The sequence below is a fragment of the Manihot esculenta genome, chromosome 14 (assembly GCF_001659605.2).
Source record: "Manihot esculenta cultivar AM560-2 chromosome 14, M.esculenta_v8, whole genome shotgun sequence".
NCBI classification, from domain to species: Eukaryota; Viridiplantae; Streptophyta; class Magnoliopsida; order Malpighiales; family Euphorbiaceae; genus Manihot; species Manihot esculenta.
This window is the reverse complement of record NC_035174.2, coordinates 4,972,250-4,986,205: the sequence shown is the minus strand read 5'-3', so window position 1 is coordinate 4,986,205 and position 13,956 is coordinate 4,972,250. Positions and strand designations below refer to the sequence as shown.

Below are 13,956 nucleotides of genomic sequence, written 5' to 3'. Positions count from 1 at the left end.
TTACTCTTTAAGATGCATTAGGGGACAAATCACAATGGATTAAACAAATCAACAACAATCATCACCCGTTAAAGGTCATTCAATTAACTAAACATCAGCCGCATCTGATCTGATTTCCTCTTCTCAACTTCGCATTTAACCCTATCTTTTCCATGTGATTAAGGGTCATTTCATTTCCATTTTGTTTTTACTTTTATAATCTCTTCAATTTTTTAAATCTCCCACGCTAAGCAACTTGGGCAGTTGACCTTCTCCATCTTTTCTGCAGCTGTTTTGGCCTTGAATTGTATAAAAGGCAGCCCAAGCTCCACCATTTTCCATAATCATCTCTCACTCTTAACTTCTCAAGCTTTTTTGGGGATATTGTTCTTGTCTGAAAGAAGCTCTACAGCTCAAGTATCAATGGCAGCAACACCTGCTTTTCTCTTGATTTCAATTCTTCTCTCTTGTTTATGTTGTTCCTCTCATGGACTTATTCTCTTCTCTTCCCTCCGGAAAACTCTTGTGGTCTCTGCTTCACCAAAAGCAGGACAAGGTAACTCAGTTCCCTCCATTTCTCTCTCTCTCTCACACATACACATATAAGCTTGTTATCTGTTTCCTTTTCAATCTGAATTCTCTATTTTACATAAAATTGACCTTATCATGATGAAAAATTAATCTTTTTAATCCACTAGATATAAATTTTGCACATTTTTAAAATTGGGTTTATCAGATTCAGGCTTTTTTTTTTTTACTTGATGAAATTGTCTCTCTTCTGTTTGCAGTTCATAAAGCTGGTGTGGACAATATCACTGTAACCTGGGGAGTAAACCAGACGTTCCCAGCTGGGACTGACTCAGCCTACAAGACCATCAAGGTGAAGCTGTGTTACGCGCCTGTAAGCCAATCGGATCGCGCCTGGAGAAAAACCGAGGACAACCTATCCAAGGACAAGACGTGCCAATTCACCATTGTTTCCAGGCCATATACTTCTGGCAGCAAGAACCAAACGTTTACATGGACCATCGAGCGAGACGTGCCCACTGCCACGTACTTTATACGCGTCTATGCTTACAACTCTGACGAAGACGTGGTGGCTTATGGTCAGACCACAGATGCTCACAAAACCACCAACCTGTTTGATATTCAGGCGATCACCGGCCGTCATACGTCACTTGATATTGCCTCAGTTTGCTTCAGTGCCTTCTCTGTTTTGGCCTTGTTTGGGTTCTTCATGAACGAAAAGAGAAAGGCCAAGAAGACTCAAGGAAAGTGAAGACAAAAATGTAGACGCATACTGAAGAGTGGCATGGCATATGTTTCAGTTATACTTTGTGTTATTGGTTGGCAAACTTAGTAGTTGTAAAATTGGATTGGAGGCAAAGAAAAATGTTATTATTTGCAGCTGATAGTAGTAAAGGTGGTCATTCTCAAATAATGTAAGCAGAGGCTTTCTAATGCTAAGTATCTCAAATTATGTTTCAGTGGCAAAAAAAAAAAAAAAAGAGTTTGGAATGAGCTGTAACAGATTCATTGACTTGACTTCCATTTCATTTTACTATGATGTATCATTGATTAGGAAATGATCACCACAAATGCCTACTTCAATTTAATATAATTTCATTGACTCCATTAAAGAAAACCACGAATGCGTATGCGTGGATGAATTTATTATTTTAGTAGATATTATAACAATCAACACCAAGTGGTGCTGCTTAATCTCATAAGAAAAGATTGCTCCAGTATTCCTGATCAGAAGACGAAAACTGATGATTTCATTAGCTTCAGGTTCAGCAACCAATAAAATGTTTGTTAACGTGAAGTTTAGCCATAAGAGGAAAATCCATATACATGCAACAAATGGTTACAACACAATCATGAATTGCTTCCTTTCCTTTAAACAGCTCCTATCCTTATTTTGCAAGACAATATATTTATTTACATTCTTATACAATTATGCATTATTTTAATTCCTTTAAAATAATTTTTAAAGTTAACAATATTTAAATTCTTTTATTCTAAATATCAAAATTAACAGAAATGATATCAATCGAGTTACAAATTTCTCGATTATAAAGAGGAAAAAGATGACAATCTAATGCTAAACTATACTGTTGACAAAGTAAAAAAGCAGTGTGGCTAAAAAAATAAAGATTGAACCACATGCTAAGGTGAAAAATCTTCTCTTATGGGCGAACTCTCTCGCATTTAGGACCCCTTTCGTGTCTGGCTTCTCTATAAATTATCATCTCATCAACTTCTGAGACGAGGAAGACATTTTCAGCTTTATGATATTGTCTTCCCGTTGGTGTTGAGGTGAAGAACATCATTAACAAGTTTCTCCGGCAATTCTTTTGTAGTCTGAAAATGGAACCAAAAGAAAGTCAAGCTCAGATCTGAAAATGTGCACTACGAAATGATCTGATAGAATGAAGATTCTAAAAGGCTAACCTGGAAGTGTCTCATATGCAGTATAGGTTGACATCCAACATCTGCAATTGACTTTCCACTGGGAGTTTGATGTTTAAATCGCTCAGCCTCGTATGAGGCAATGGCATTTTTTTCATCAGGCAGGTGCTGGCAAACTTTTATAAGGGAACTAAGAGAGTTCATCTGGCAGATCACAGCAAACATCATCTTAGAGGCCAAATTCCAGGCATAAATTTTTTCAGGAAGTTTGGATGATGGTTATAACTCTAAATAAGAGGCAAACCTGCTTCCTTCAGCAAATGTTAACTAAAATGACTAATGTTAATGGAATAATCAACGCTTCAAACTAGCAAGTTCTTAGAATTGGAGTGTGAATGGAACTGCAAAGCCTATTGGCCCTTCCAATAATTATGCAGTCAAGGCATGCAATGATAAATATCCCAGGACTATAGTTTTTCAAATATTATATGAGATAGACTCTAGCACACTAACGTATAAATTAATACAAATTAGGTCATGTCATGCTGCACGCAAGTGTAATCTTCAATGAAGATTACTAACAGCAGGGCAGAATACTTGCCTATAGTGAAGGTAAGAGATGTTCCCAGTAGGTCAGCGTGGTGCATGTAAAAATAGAAAACTTGATTGTATTGACAATCAACAAAATTTATGCAGTAAGTGGACTAAGAAGAATATACTAACCTTCATGTATGGACAGGAAGCACAGCCGCCATGAATAGAACATCCCTCCCCGCTAGAAACTCCAGGTACAACAGGTAAGACAATGTCCCCTGCTTCTACTGATTCTTGATCAGGAGATGAATTTGTTGATGTTCTGGTTATCGAGTCTGATGAGACCGGAAAGACAATTTCAACGTTAATTTTTGCTCCCCCAGAAGACTTTGCAGAACCCAACAGATGCTGAACTGCTGCAACAATTGAAGTAATCATTCCTGATTCTGTGCCTAACACAAATTGGAGTTGATCATTCACATTCCTATCTAGTGCTTCTTGAACTCTCTGCTTTATAAAATCTAATATGTTTTGGGTGGAACCTACTACCCCCATTCCTCTCCTCTTTGCTTCCATTGCTAAAGAAAACATTTCTCCAGGGACCTCAAGGTGAGCAGTTAGGAATGCATCACAATACATCTCATTTATTCTATCCACGACTTCCTGCCCAAAAAGATGATGAACAATACACGTTCCATCCTGAAAGAAAAAAGGCACATCATCAAGAAATTTAGAAAACAAGATAGCAGGAGGGCATTAACCCAGAGAAAACAAATAAGATCTAAAATGTCCTGGACCTCAAAATTGTAAGCTTGCGGTGACAATATTTAAAGGAAAGGACTGAAGAAGCAACTTCCAAAGCAAATATTCTAAAGGCATTTCTTCCTACCCACATGCAAGTTACCAAAATAAATGCACAAGACATAACATCTTTTGCAAAATCTCTCTGCCAGACATGTATTCTTGTGCATTTCAATGACAAAAAGCTTCCTTTCAGCAGCAGTGCCTCTGTAGTAACAAATATAATCCGACTTTTCCATTCAATATCTGAGAAAATTTTACACTTGTGTTGCTGCATCTTCTACTATATTTCAAAACAACTACATGAACAGAAGATAGTACTACAATCAATAACCAAAACAACACCAGACCAGTCTTCAGTGGGCATATTGAACAAATACATTCCTTCCCCAATAATATCCATAGTACGCACCATATATTGTATAAACCACACACAGTGATTTAATTAGTACGCACCATATATTGTATAAACCACACAGAGATTTAATTCGACATTTCCACCCTAGTGCAGCTAAAACTAAAATGAGAGCTCACCTGATAATAATGCAAACGAGGTAGCAACGCTCTTATAGTGTCTCTATTATGTGCTGGATGTACTTCAGTAATTTCATCATCTGTCATCGCTGTCATTTGTTGAAACAGTTTAGCAATATTGGCACCCATGTATGAATCAGGCCCATACCACACATTTAAATCTGGAATTTGAGTAAAAGCCTGCATGTAATGAAAAAAAAGGGAACCCCATAATTAGATGCTTCATGCCACACAATATGCTGACTTGAGACAATTCTAATACTACTAACCTTCAGGATAGTCTGCACAACGTTAGAAGAAGTACAGGTGATTGTAGGCACAAGCTCATGAGCATAAGCTTTTGTCTCAAGTGAAGTATTTATGTAGACAACATGCAAAGAATTTGGAGACCTCGAAGCTGCTTCAAGATAATTCATGTAAGCAGGGCTAGATGCAGCATCTGCCAAAGAACAACCAATGCGCTCTTTTGACATCCTATAAACACCAACCTGCAGTTAAATCACAGTGAAACAAAGTTAACGACTGCTTCATGATACTTGGAACAGTATAGTTAACTTATCCTATCGCTGGAGCTCCATTTAAAATATCCACAAAAGTGAAAAGGTGGAAACATTCTCCGTCTAGGCTAGAAGTTCTAGAATATGAATCGCCCGTCCGAAACAAATTACATCCCTTAATTAGTAAGAATGAGTCAAGAAAAACCCAAAAAGAAAACCGTGCACGCACATGGAGATAGAGAGAGAAGACAAAGAAGCATTATATCATTATAGCTATTAGCCTTTCAGAAAAGGGGATCTTAATAATGTAATATGTCTAGTGCTAGCCTTTATATTTTTCATATTTTTGCTGGATTTATCACTTCTACCGAATGTGGCAAGTAGCATAAACGTTTAAAAAAAAAAACACGAATATAAAGGATGGCCCACCTCTCCAAATCCAGCTTGATCAAGAATTGCACGTACATTTTCTGACATAAAATCAACACCCAAGACCGTTATGAATTTGCATCCAGCTTTTGCCATGTTGACAGCACTATCTGCCATGACTAATGAATCAGATACATGGATGTGAGGCCAGTGCTTTTGTGCAGCAGTTAAAACGCCTTGAACTTCAGGGTCCATGTAAAAGTGAGCAACAACACCAATTTTCTTCTCCTTTAGCACGTTGACAAGTTCTTGAACCTTGGACTCGTCCGGTAATAGATATCTTGCCTATGAGAGAGACCAAAATGCTCTAGTAAATGCAAATGAAATGGAAAACAATAGTACTGCCAAGTTCCACAATGTCGGGTAAAAAACCTTCCTATTGTTTAAAACATGGTTTCCCACTAAATTTTACAAACAAAGAGCACAATACTTTTGGTGCTAAAAGCGTTAAAGAAAGACCATCACAGTGAAATCAAATTATAGGACTTCACAGCTAACCTGTGCTTCAGCGTAGCTTCCCTTGGCCTGTATACCCTCTGAAGTGATAACCAATGAAGGAAATGGATCGAAAGGCTTCTTCCCTTCCCTTTCCGCCACCAATTTCTTCGTCCTCTTCTGCATACTCACCAACACATTATGCCAAGTGTTTACTCTTGATCTTTCGCTGCCTGGTAACCCCACGTTCAGCGCCGCCAAATCCTCTGTCTTCACGCTCAACACCTCTTCAGGTGCAGCCCCGTCCAGCACCGATAACAAACAAGCACAAAACCCTCGCGTAATCTCCGAATCGCTGTCAGTTAAAAATCTCATCTTTCCATAGTGATCTAACTGGGCATCGAGCCATACTCGGGCCGTACATCCCATGACCCGGTTGGAGTCCACCCGGGAAGAGTCCGGAAAAGGAGGGAGAACAGAGGCATAGTGAAGGACCCGTTTCACGCGGTCGATTGTTTCCGGCAGGGACTGGAATTCGTTTATCAGGTGCTGTAGTTTAGCAGGCACGAGATCAGTGGTAAGTGAGGGAGAGAAAGCAACAGCGGAGCATGAAATGCGAGAAAAGTTAGGGTTATGAGAAGAAATGGGTTTGGAATCAGAGTGGACGCAATTGAGCGACCTAAAGGAAAAAGAAGGAAATTGGGTTTTGTGGGAAAAGTGGCTGCGGTTGGGCGCAGTGGTTGGGGAGACAGAGAAACGATAAACATAGTAGGAAGAGGCTTTCATGGAGATGGTTGCAGAGGACTCCATGGAAGTTCAGAGGGAGAGGGATCGGCGTAAAAAGTGAGTGAACGTGTCAGAGTGAGAAATGTTGAATGAATGGTTGTTAAGGATGGATGCGGAGAAAAGAGAAGAATGGCCTTTTAAATAGGGCAGCGGATGTGCTCAGTACCTGGAAAATGAAGTTCGCGCCACTCAGCATCGCTATTTTTTTTTATTCATACGAATGTTTAAAATAATTTAGTTTACACAATAACTCTTCCCCCATTAACTTTTACCACTTAATTTTTATAAAATTGTAATCATTTCATTTAAAAATTTTATAAATGACAATTATTACAAATTTAATACTTGAAAAGTTACAGCATATTTAAGCTAAATTTACACGTAGTAATTAAATAAGTATATTTATAAAAATTAACAATAAAATTATTAAAATATCAATTGATTTTTATATAAAGATTATAAATTAAATTAAATATTTATTTTTTAAAAATTTAAAAGTATAGTTTTAAAAATTATTTTTAATTGCATTCCGAGATTTAGTCTGGTGGAAAGTGCATCCTTATAGCCTTGAGAGGTCTAAGGTTCGACTCCCTCAACCCCTATTTCAAAAAAAAAATTATTTTTAATTAAAAAATTATTCTTAATTAATGCATAAAATGAAAATATTAAATTATGTTTCTATAAAATTAATTAATTTATTTCTATTTTAAAATCACTCAATTAAAATATATTTATATGAGATAAAATGCACTTTTTTAATTTTTTTATTAAAAAAATATTAATTATTTTGAATTATTTATATTATTTAGTTATTAAAATTTTAATTATATATATTATTTAATTTTTATAATTTTAAATATTAATATTATTTAATTTTTTTAATTAAAATTAAAATAAATTAATCATAATTTTTTTATAATTCTTTAATTTTATAATAAATTAAAATATTTTAGTTGAGCGATTATTAAAATAAAAATGAATTAATAAATCTTATGAAAATACATAAATCTTTTAGTAATTCTTTCAAACGAAAAATTTAGGATATAAAATCTTCATTTTCAAAACTAAAATCATCTCAACATGATATTAGAGATCATATAGAAATAGTTAAGGTTTTTTTATTGTCATTATTAATAAAAAATAATGCAATTAATAAATTAATAAATTTTTGATATTGCAACTGTTTTTAAGATTAAATTGTCTCGACTTTAAACTTCATGGAAAGAAGAAGGAAAATTGTTGTTGAAGCTGAAGTTTCGTCGCAACTTGTGTGGTGGTGTGTGGAGATGAGGCAAACTAGTCAAGACTCATGGAGGGCAGACATCCAATTCCAATTTTTCTTCCTTGCTCTATTTGTGCCCTTTCCCTTCTTCCAATAGTCAGAATTACTTGGAAAAAAAAAAAAGGAGGAATTATTCAGGCTCAAATTCTTTTTTTTATTATTAGAAATTTGGCAACCCCTCAATTAAAGGTGTCCTTGTTAAATAACCATCAACTTTTTGTTTGATTTCAAAAATTTCAATTTTTATTCCTTTTCTGCAATCAAGCATTTTAAAAGAAGGAACGAATTTATTTTTTTTAATTAAAAATTTTTATTTAGAAAAAATAATAATTTTGTATAATTTTAAAATTATTTATTTAAATTCTTTTACCGAGAAATGAGGAGTAAAGCATCAATTTTAGTTATAGCACTTATTGATCAATTATAGCTTGGAGGAGATGATGACAGCAACTGAGGATTTTTGTGAGGCTTCAAATTCAATTGTATCAAAGGTAGGGGTGTAAATGAGCCAAAACGTTCGTGAGCTATTCGAGATTCGATTCGATAAAAGCTCGACCGAGCTCAACTCGATTTCTAAACGAGCCAAGTTCGAGCTTAATTTTTAGGCTCGTTTAGTAAACGAGCCAAGCTTGAACTCTATAGTATTCGGCTCGTTAAGGCTCGTGAGCTCGACTCATTTCTGAATTCATGAGCAGGCTCGCAAATAGGCTCGTGAACAGTCTCGTTAAGTAAACTAAAATAACTATTATAAGAGAAATAAACTAAACCCTGCATATACTTTCATGAGCCAAATCTGAATTTTTTAAAATTCAGCTCTATATAATTTAGTTATACTCTTAAACTTGCATATATTTAGATCATTAAGATTTAAAAACTCATCTTTATAAGTTTACATGCTAATTTATAGATATACTTATTTAACTAAAATTATTTTAGTTTTAAACTCATTAGTTTTAAACTAAAACTCATTATACATGTAAATAAATTAAATTACTCGTGAACTATTTGAGACTCAGCTCGATAAAAACTCGACTCAGCTCGATAAAAGCTCGATTCGTCTAAACTCGTTTGCTAAACGAGCCAAACTTGAGCTTCTTAATACTCGATTCGAGTTCGATATGAGTAAAGCTCGAATTCGGCTCGAGTTCGAAAAAATTTTAACGAACCAAGCTTGAGTTCTTCAAAACTCGGCTCGGCTCGATTCGTTTACACCCCTAATCAAAGGGTAGGGTGTTGAGAGGTCTTGGAAAAGTTGAGAGTTCTTGGAGAAATTCATGGATTCAGTTTTGGAGGGGATTTATCCATCTGGAGATAATATGTGTGGCCCATATTTACATGTATTTTGATTTATGGCCAGATTTCTTTATATTTTTCCCCTACTTGTGGCAAAGGCCCATGTTTGTCCATTGCAATTTGTGCACGCCCTAATCTCGTGCTAAAAGAAAAGCAATGGGACATGTTAAAAAATTAAATTTTTTAATTTTAAATAAAAGAATTCTAACTCATTTTAATTATTAAAAAATTAATTCAATTAAATTTTTTTATTGCAATTTGAGGGTAAAAGAAACGGGGAGTTGCCTTCCGTAGTCGGGGATTTTGAATTGGATGTAAAAGTCTAAGGTGTCGGAATTATTTACTAAAAAAAAGTAAAAGAAAAGGGCCCACTTCATCCCAATTGGGCTCAGCCATCACTAACATTATTCTTAAATCTGAGTCGACGAAGATGCCCTTGTAGGGCTTTTGTCTTTCTTTGTTGCTTCCGTCTCTCTTGACCATATCTCGTTGGTTTTTCGGCTATGTCTGCAGCCAATCATAAAAAACCTCACCATAATATAACCAGCAGCAGCGAAGAAACTAGGCTATTTTAATCAACTACTCAATGCAATTATATTTTATTTAAAAATAAAATAAATATATAATTTTATATTATGTACCTACGAATTTGACAAATTATTGTTTTCGTTATTTTCAAGTGGCCTTCCAAAAATCTTACTTATGCATGGCTGCCTGAACTGTGAAGTAGAGAGAACTTATCTAAGAGTGTCTTGAACTGAGGAAATTCATTAAGACTGTTTCAAACCCATGCTCACATAATGCTACCTCTTTCGTCAAATCGATAACTTTTGCTTGCCCCCTTTACCAATTCCTATTGTCAAGTATTCTCCAATGGCTTAAATTATTTATGGATTTTTAATCCAGACCAGACAAAGCAGGAATAAATTAGTGCATCTTACTGATTCAATCAATATGTTTCGCATAGTGTCAGACAACATATACTAAAACTAAAAAGAACATAATGCTAATTTATTTAACTCTTCAAATATTATTTTTTAATCCACAATGCATTATAAAGATAGACCAATCCATTATCTGAAGCTTAGCACCACAAAACATTAATTAAGAAAGGAAAATAACATAGAGCATATAACTAAATTAAATCCCAGCCTTACAATCATGTCCGCTGTGGATTAATAGTTATTGGTTAATGCACAGTCGGCACAACCATGAGAGGTACTTTCTTACGAATCACAAGATAAAAGACTTCGCTCATGTCGAGATCTTCGTGTCCTTGACCATCAGGTAACTTCCAATCGAACAAGAAGAGGAGATTAGCCAACACATATTCAACTTCTTTGAGTGCATATGATATTCCAGGGCAAAGCCTTCTTCCAGAACCGAAGGGAATGTACTCTTTGTGTTGCCCCTTGAAATCTGCTGGGTTGTCAATAAACCTCTCAGGGATAAAATCATCAGGCTTTTCCCATAATCTTGGATCCCTTTGAATTCCCCATGCATTGATTAAAACTCTTGTATTTGGTGGAATATCATACCCATCTAGCTTGGTGCTTGTAGTTGTTTGTCGTGGAATCATTCCCGAAACATGGTGCCTCAGTGTTTCTTTCACAATGCATTTTAGGTAGGTCAACTGATCAAGATCGGATTCATCTACTTTCGATTTGTTTCCGGCCACTCTTCTTACCTCTTCTTGTGCTTTCTTCATTATGTTTGGGTTTTTCATCAGCTCTGCCATTGTCCAATCCATGGTTGTTGCAGTAGTATCAGTTCCTCCAATAAACATGTCCTGCAATTATTAAGAACAATTTAACTACATAACCATGATATTAATTTGTTGACAATGAAAGAAGAAAGAGAGATAGATGTATACCATTAGGACAGCTTTCATGCTTTCACGAGTGAAGTCTACAGTAAGCATGCCATTCTTTTCAAGCTGGAGAAGAATGTCCACAATATCTTTCCTATCTTCAGCTTTGTCTTGGCTTTTTGATGATTGATGCTCATCAATTACTTGATCAAGAAAACCATGCAATTCTTTGGAAGCTTTTTTTACCTTTCCGGTGAAGCCTGTTAAAGTGTCAAGCCACCCCAAATAGGGAAAAGAATCTTTAAAGCTGAAACTTCCCACAAGGTCTATTGCTCCCCTAACCAAATCCCCTGAACTACTCTGACGCTCACTTTCATTATCATAAACTGTACCAAGAGCTGATCTTGATACGATGTTGTTGGAGATTGTAACAAGCATCTCACTCAGATCAATCGGAGATCCTTCAACACATGCATCGCGCAACGTCTCCACTAGCTTAGCAGTTTCCTCCCTTCTTACAAACTCAAAATAATTCACCTGCTTCTGGCTCAAGAGTTCAAGAACGCACACCTTTTTCACTTGTCTCCAATATTCACCATAGGGGCAAAAAGCGAGATTTTGGCACCCGAAAAACAGGACGTCTCCAGCGCTAGTTTTTGGCCTATCCGCGAAAGCAACGTCATGATTTTTAGTGATTTCATGAGCAATCTCTGCAGTTGAAACTACAAGAGTTGGAACTCTGCCGAAATGCACAAGCATAAGGGGGCCATATTTATCAGAGAGTTTCTTGAGGGAGCGATAGGGGAGAGCACCTAGTTGGTGAAGGTTTCCAATGATTGGGAGCTTTGGTGGTGATGGAGGTAATTTGAGTTTGTGAGTTCTACTTAGCCTAAAGAGATAAACCAAGGATAAAAGGAGAAGAGAGGAAACGAGCATAGGATTGAATGGAACGATTTTGGCAAACTCTTGCCACCATTGTTGCAACAAAGCCACGGTTTCCATTGCCTTCTTCAGGTAAGAGATTAGAGTTGAGTTGCAGATCTCCACCCCTGAAGGCCTCCATTATATAGCGGCGTAACTGGGCCCACAAATATATATATTATATCTATCGCCGTCAATATAATCTGTGCTTCTGTATTCAATTTATGATTAAAAAAAAAGGTACTGTAGTTTAATGCAGTTAATAAAGTGAGAAGTTTAGCTCTACTATTCTTAAATATTATTATAAATTAATCCTTAGAATTTAATAAGATATATAAACATTTTTAAATTTAACCTTTAAATTTTATTTTATTAATAAAAATATTTTTTTAGAAATAGTTTCTTTAAGTACAAATATCCCTTTATTTTTATATCGAATTAATTAAAGTGTATTAGTAAATGTATAGTAATTACGTTTTTAAATATTAATTTCTTTATTATATTAAAAAAAGGAAAAGAAATTGTCAAAGTCCATATGCAGATGTCATCCAATAGCTCCTTCAGCTCATAGTACATCAATAAAGATAGTCGTTTCTATGAATTGAATATCATGATATGACTAGATCTTTTTTTCAATATAATAAAAATAAAAAATCTAAATCAGCAGCCAAGATTGAAAATTATATAAAACAAAGAGTTGCTAATTTTTTAATAATTAGATTATATGGTTAACGTCAAAGTATTTAATTGAAATAATTAATATCTGTACATATAATATTATATATATATATATATAAAAAAAGGATATATATAGTTTTCACATAAAATGATATAATATAGCGGCCCAATATGACCAGTAACAGTATTTCTATTATCTGTCAATCATTTTGACTTCTCTTTTTTTTTTTTTTCTTTTTCTTTTTATAGAGAAAGTTATTTAAAATTTTTTTACTAACATTGCTATGTATAATTTATTAATATTCTCTATTTTTAAATTATAATTAAATAATTTAAAAAACTATTTTATACAAAAAATACCTTTTATATAAGAGTAATTTTGTAGCTTAAACCTTTGGCAAAAAATTCTCAGTGGCAAAGCAGCCTATAATGATCAGCTGCAACATTTAAACTTGACTTTTTAAGGTATTTTTTTAATCAGAATTCAAAAATCAAAATAAATAAATTATTTCTGAATTTTGCTTAATTTAACTTGATTCAATGGTTGAAACCATATTAATCATTTTATAATCCAAAATTAAGCTTTTTTTTTTTTGTCTAGTAAAAAATAATTCCAACCATGCCAAATTTAGAATTGTAAGGTAGTCAAATTTGGAGCCTTTGGCTTGGGCATGGAGCACTGATTGCAGAATAATCAAAACTCAGTCTAGAAGAGTAATACTTACTATACTTTGATATATTGAGAAGGCAGGCATGCCCAAATTCCACATATATATTTAATATAAATATTAAAATTAACAAATTATATATTAATGAAAATGTGTAAATAATTGATGTACATTTTTTTTATTTTTATATAAGATAGTCACATAATTGCAGTTCCAAATTGAATTCAAACACTTGCACATGTCACCGGTCTAAGAACAATATGTCAGATTTTTATTTTTATATTTTTTCTTTTATTTATAAGCAAGGTCCACTAATTTAATTATTATTTTTTTAAAGTTTAAATGATGAATTTATAGATTCAAAAAATGTCAATTTTTGTTTTATAGTTTATAAACTGGTTTAGTCTTTAAAATGAGAATTTTAAACAATTAATTTAAAGTGATTCCATATTCAAAGCAATATATCACTCATATTCAAATTTGATTCAGAAAATTGAAAAATCTATCTGCGAGAAAATTAAGTGGCTAGCTAATATTGAAACTAGCTAGTTAAAATGAGACTTCGCCGGCTAAAAGCGAGATTTCTCAATAACTTAATAGAAACTGACTTTTTTGCAATGTTTTTAGAATAATTTATTGGAAATTAAGATGCGCCCTTTTGCCGATAAGCTTCTTCTTTTTCTTTTATGTATGTACAAGCCAAATTGAAGTTCAAAGCCTAATATTCCTCGAGACCGTTAATTTTGAACTCACAAGGACATCTATCCAACGTGGACATGCTCTTATTTTAGTAGTAGTCCCTACTCACTTGGCACATTAATAACAAATTTTAAATTGTTTTCGCATAAACTTTACATACTCATTACATCAATTCTATTAAATTTAATTATCATGAAA

General features: G+C 34.2%; 3 protein-coding genes across 4 annotated transcripts; 1 reads left to right on the top strand and 2 right to left on the bottom strand.

Annotated features, from left to right (window-relative positions):
- The first annotated feature begins 224 nt into the window (after positions 1-224).
- Positions 225-1,493, top strand: LOC110631288 (high-affinity nitrate transporter 3.1). Its single transcript, XM_021779057.2, has 2 exons — positions 225-535; positions 768-1,493. The coding sequence occupies exons 1-2, from the start codon at positions 403-405 to the stop codon at positions 1,256-1,258; spliced, it is 624 nt and encodes a 207-aa protein (XP_021634749.2). The 5' UTR covers positions 225-402; the 3' UTR covers positions 1,259-1,493.
- A 473-nt stretch (positions 1,494-1,966) lies between these two features.
- LOC110599926 (quinolinate synthase, chloroplastic) lies at positions 1,967-6,533 on the bottom strand. Of its 2 annotated transcripts, XM_043950506.1 has the most exons (7): positions 5,685-6,533; positions 5,187-5,471; positions 4,530-4,748; positions 4,261-4,440; positions 3,115-3,624; positions 2,434-2,595; positions 1,967-2,343 (listed from the first exon to the last, which is right to left on the bottom strand). In XM_043950506.1, the coding sequence occupies exons 1-7, from the start codon at positions 6,429-6,431 to the stop codon at positions 2,269-2,271; spliced, it is 2,178 nt and encodes a 725-aa protein (XP_043806441.1). In that variant the 5' UTR covers positions 6,432-6,533; the 3' UTR covers positions 1,967-2,268. The 2 variants fall into 2 exon arrangements, with proteins under 2 accessions (XP_043806441.1, XP_043806442.1); XM_043950507.1 differs by lacking the exon at positions 1,967-2,343 and having other exon boundaries at positions 2,454-2,718.
- Positions 6,534-9,992: 3,459 nt separating this feature from the next.
- LOC110631186 (cytochrome P450 71A1) lies at positions 9,993-11,832 on the bottom strand. Its single transcript, XM_021778921.2, has 2 exons — positions 10,856-11,832; positions 9,993-10,771 (listed from the first exon to the last, which is right to left on the bottom strand). Exons 1-2 carry the CDS (start codon positions 11,792-11,794, stop codon positions 10,172-10,174), a joined length of 1,539 nt encoding a protein of 512 aa, XP_021634613.1. The 5' UTR covers positions 11,795-11,832; the 3' UTR covers positions 9,993-10,171.
- Positions 11,833-13,956: the final 2,124 nt, after the last annotated feature.

Coding starts and splice junctions, on each gene's coding strand:
- LOC110631288 (XM_021779057.2), top strand. CDS start 403: ATGGCAGCAACACCTGCTTTTCTCTTGATTTCAATTCTTCTCTCTTGT. Junction 536..767: donor TTCACCAAAAGCAGGACAAG/GTAACTCAGTTC, acceptor TTCTGTTTGCAG/TTCATAAAGCTGGTGTGGAC.
- LOC110599926 (XM_043950506.1), bottom strand. CDS start 6,431: ATGGAGTCCTCTGCAACCATCTCCATGAAAGCCTCTTCCTACTATGTT. Junction 5,472..5,684: donor GAAGCTACGCTGAAGCACAG/GTTAGCTGTGAA, acceptor TCTCTCTCATAG/GCAAGATATCTATTACCGGA. Junction 3,625..4,260: donor CTCGTTTGCATTATTATCAG/GTGAGCTCTCAT, acceptor TTTTTCTTTCAG/GATGGAACGTGTATTGTTCA.
- LOC110631186 (XM_021778921.2), bottom strand. CDS start 11,794: ATGGAAACCGTGGCTTTGTTGCAACAATGGTGGCAAGAGTTTGCCAAA. Junction 10,772..10,855: donor GCATGAAAGCTGTCCTAATG/GTATACATCTAT, acceptor TAATAATTGCAG/GACATGTTTATTGGAGGAAC.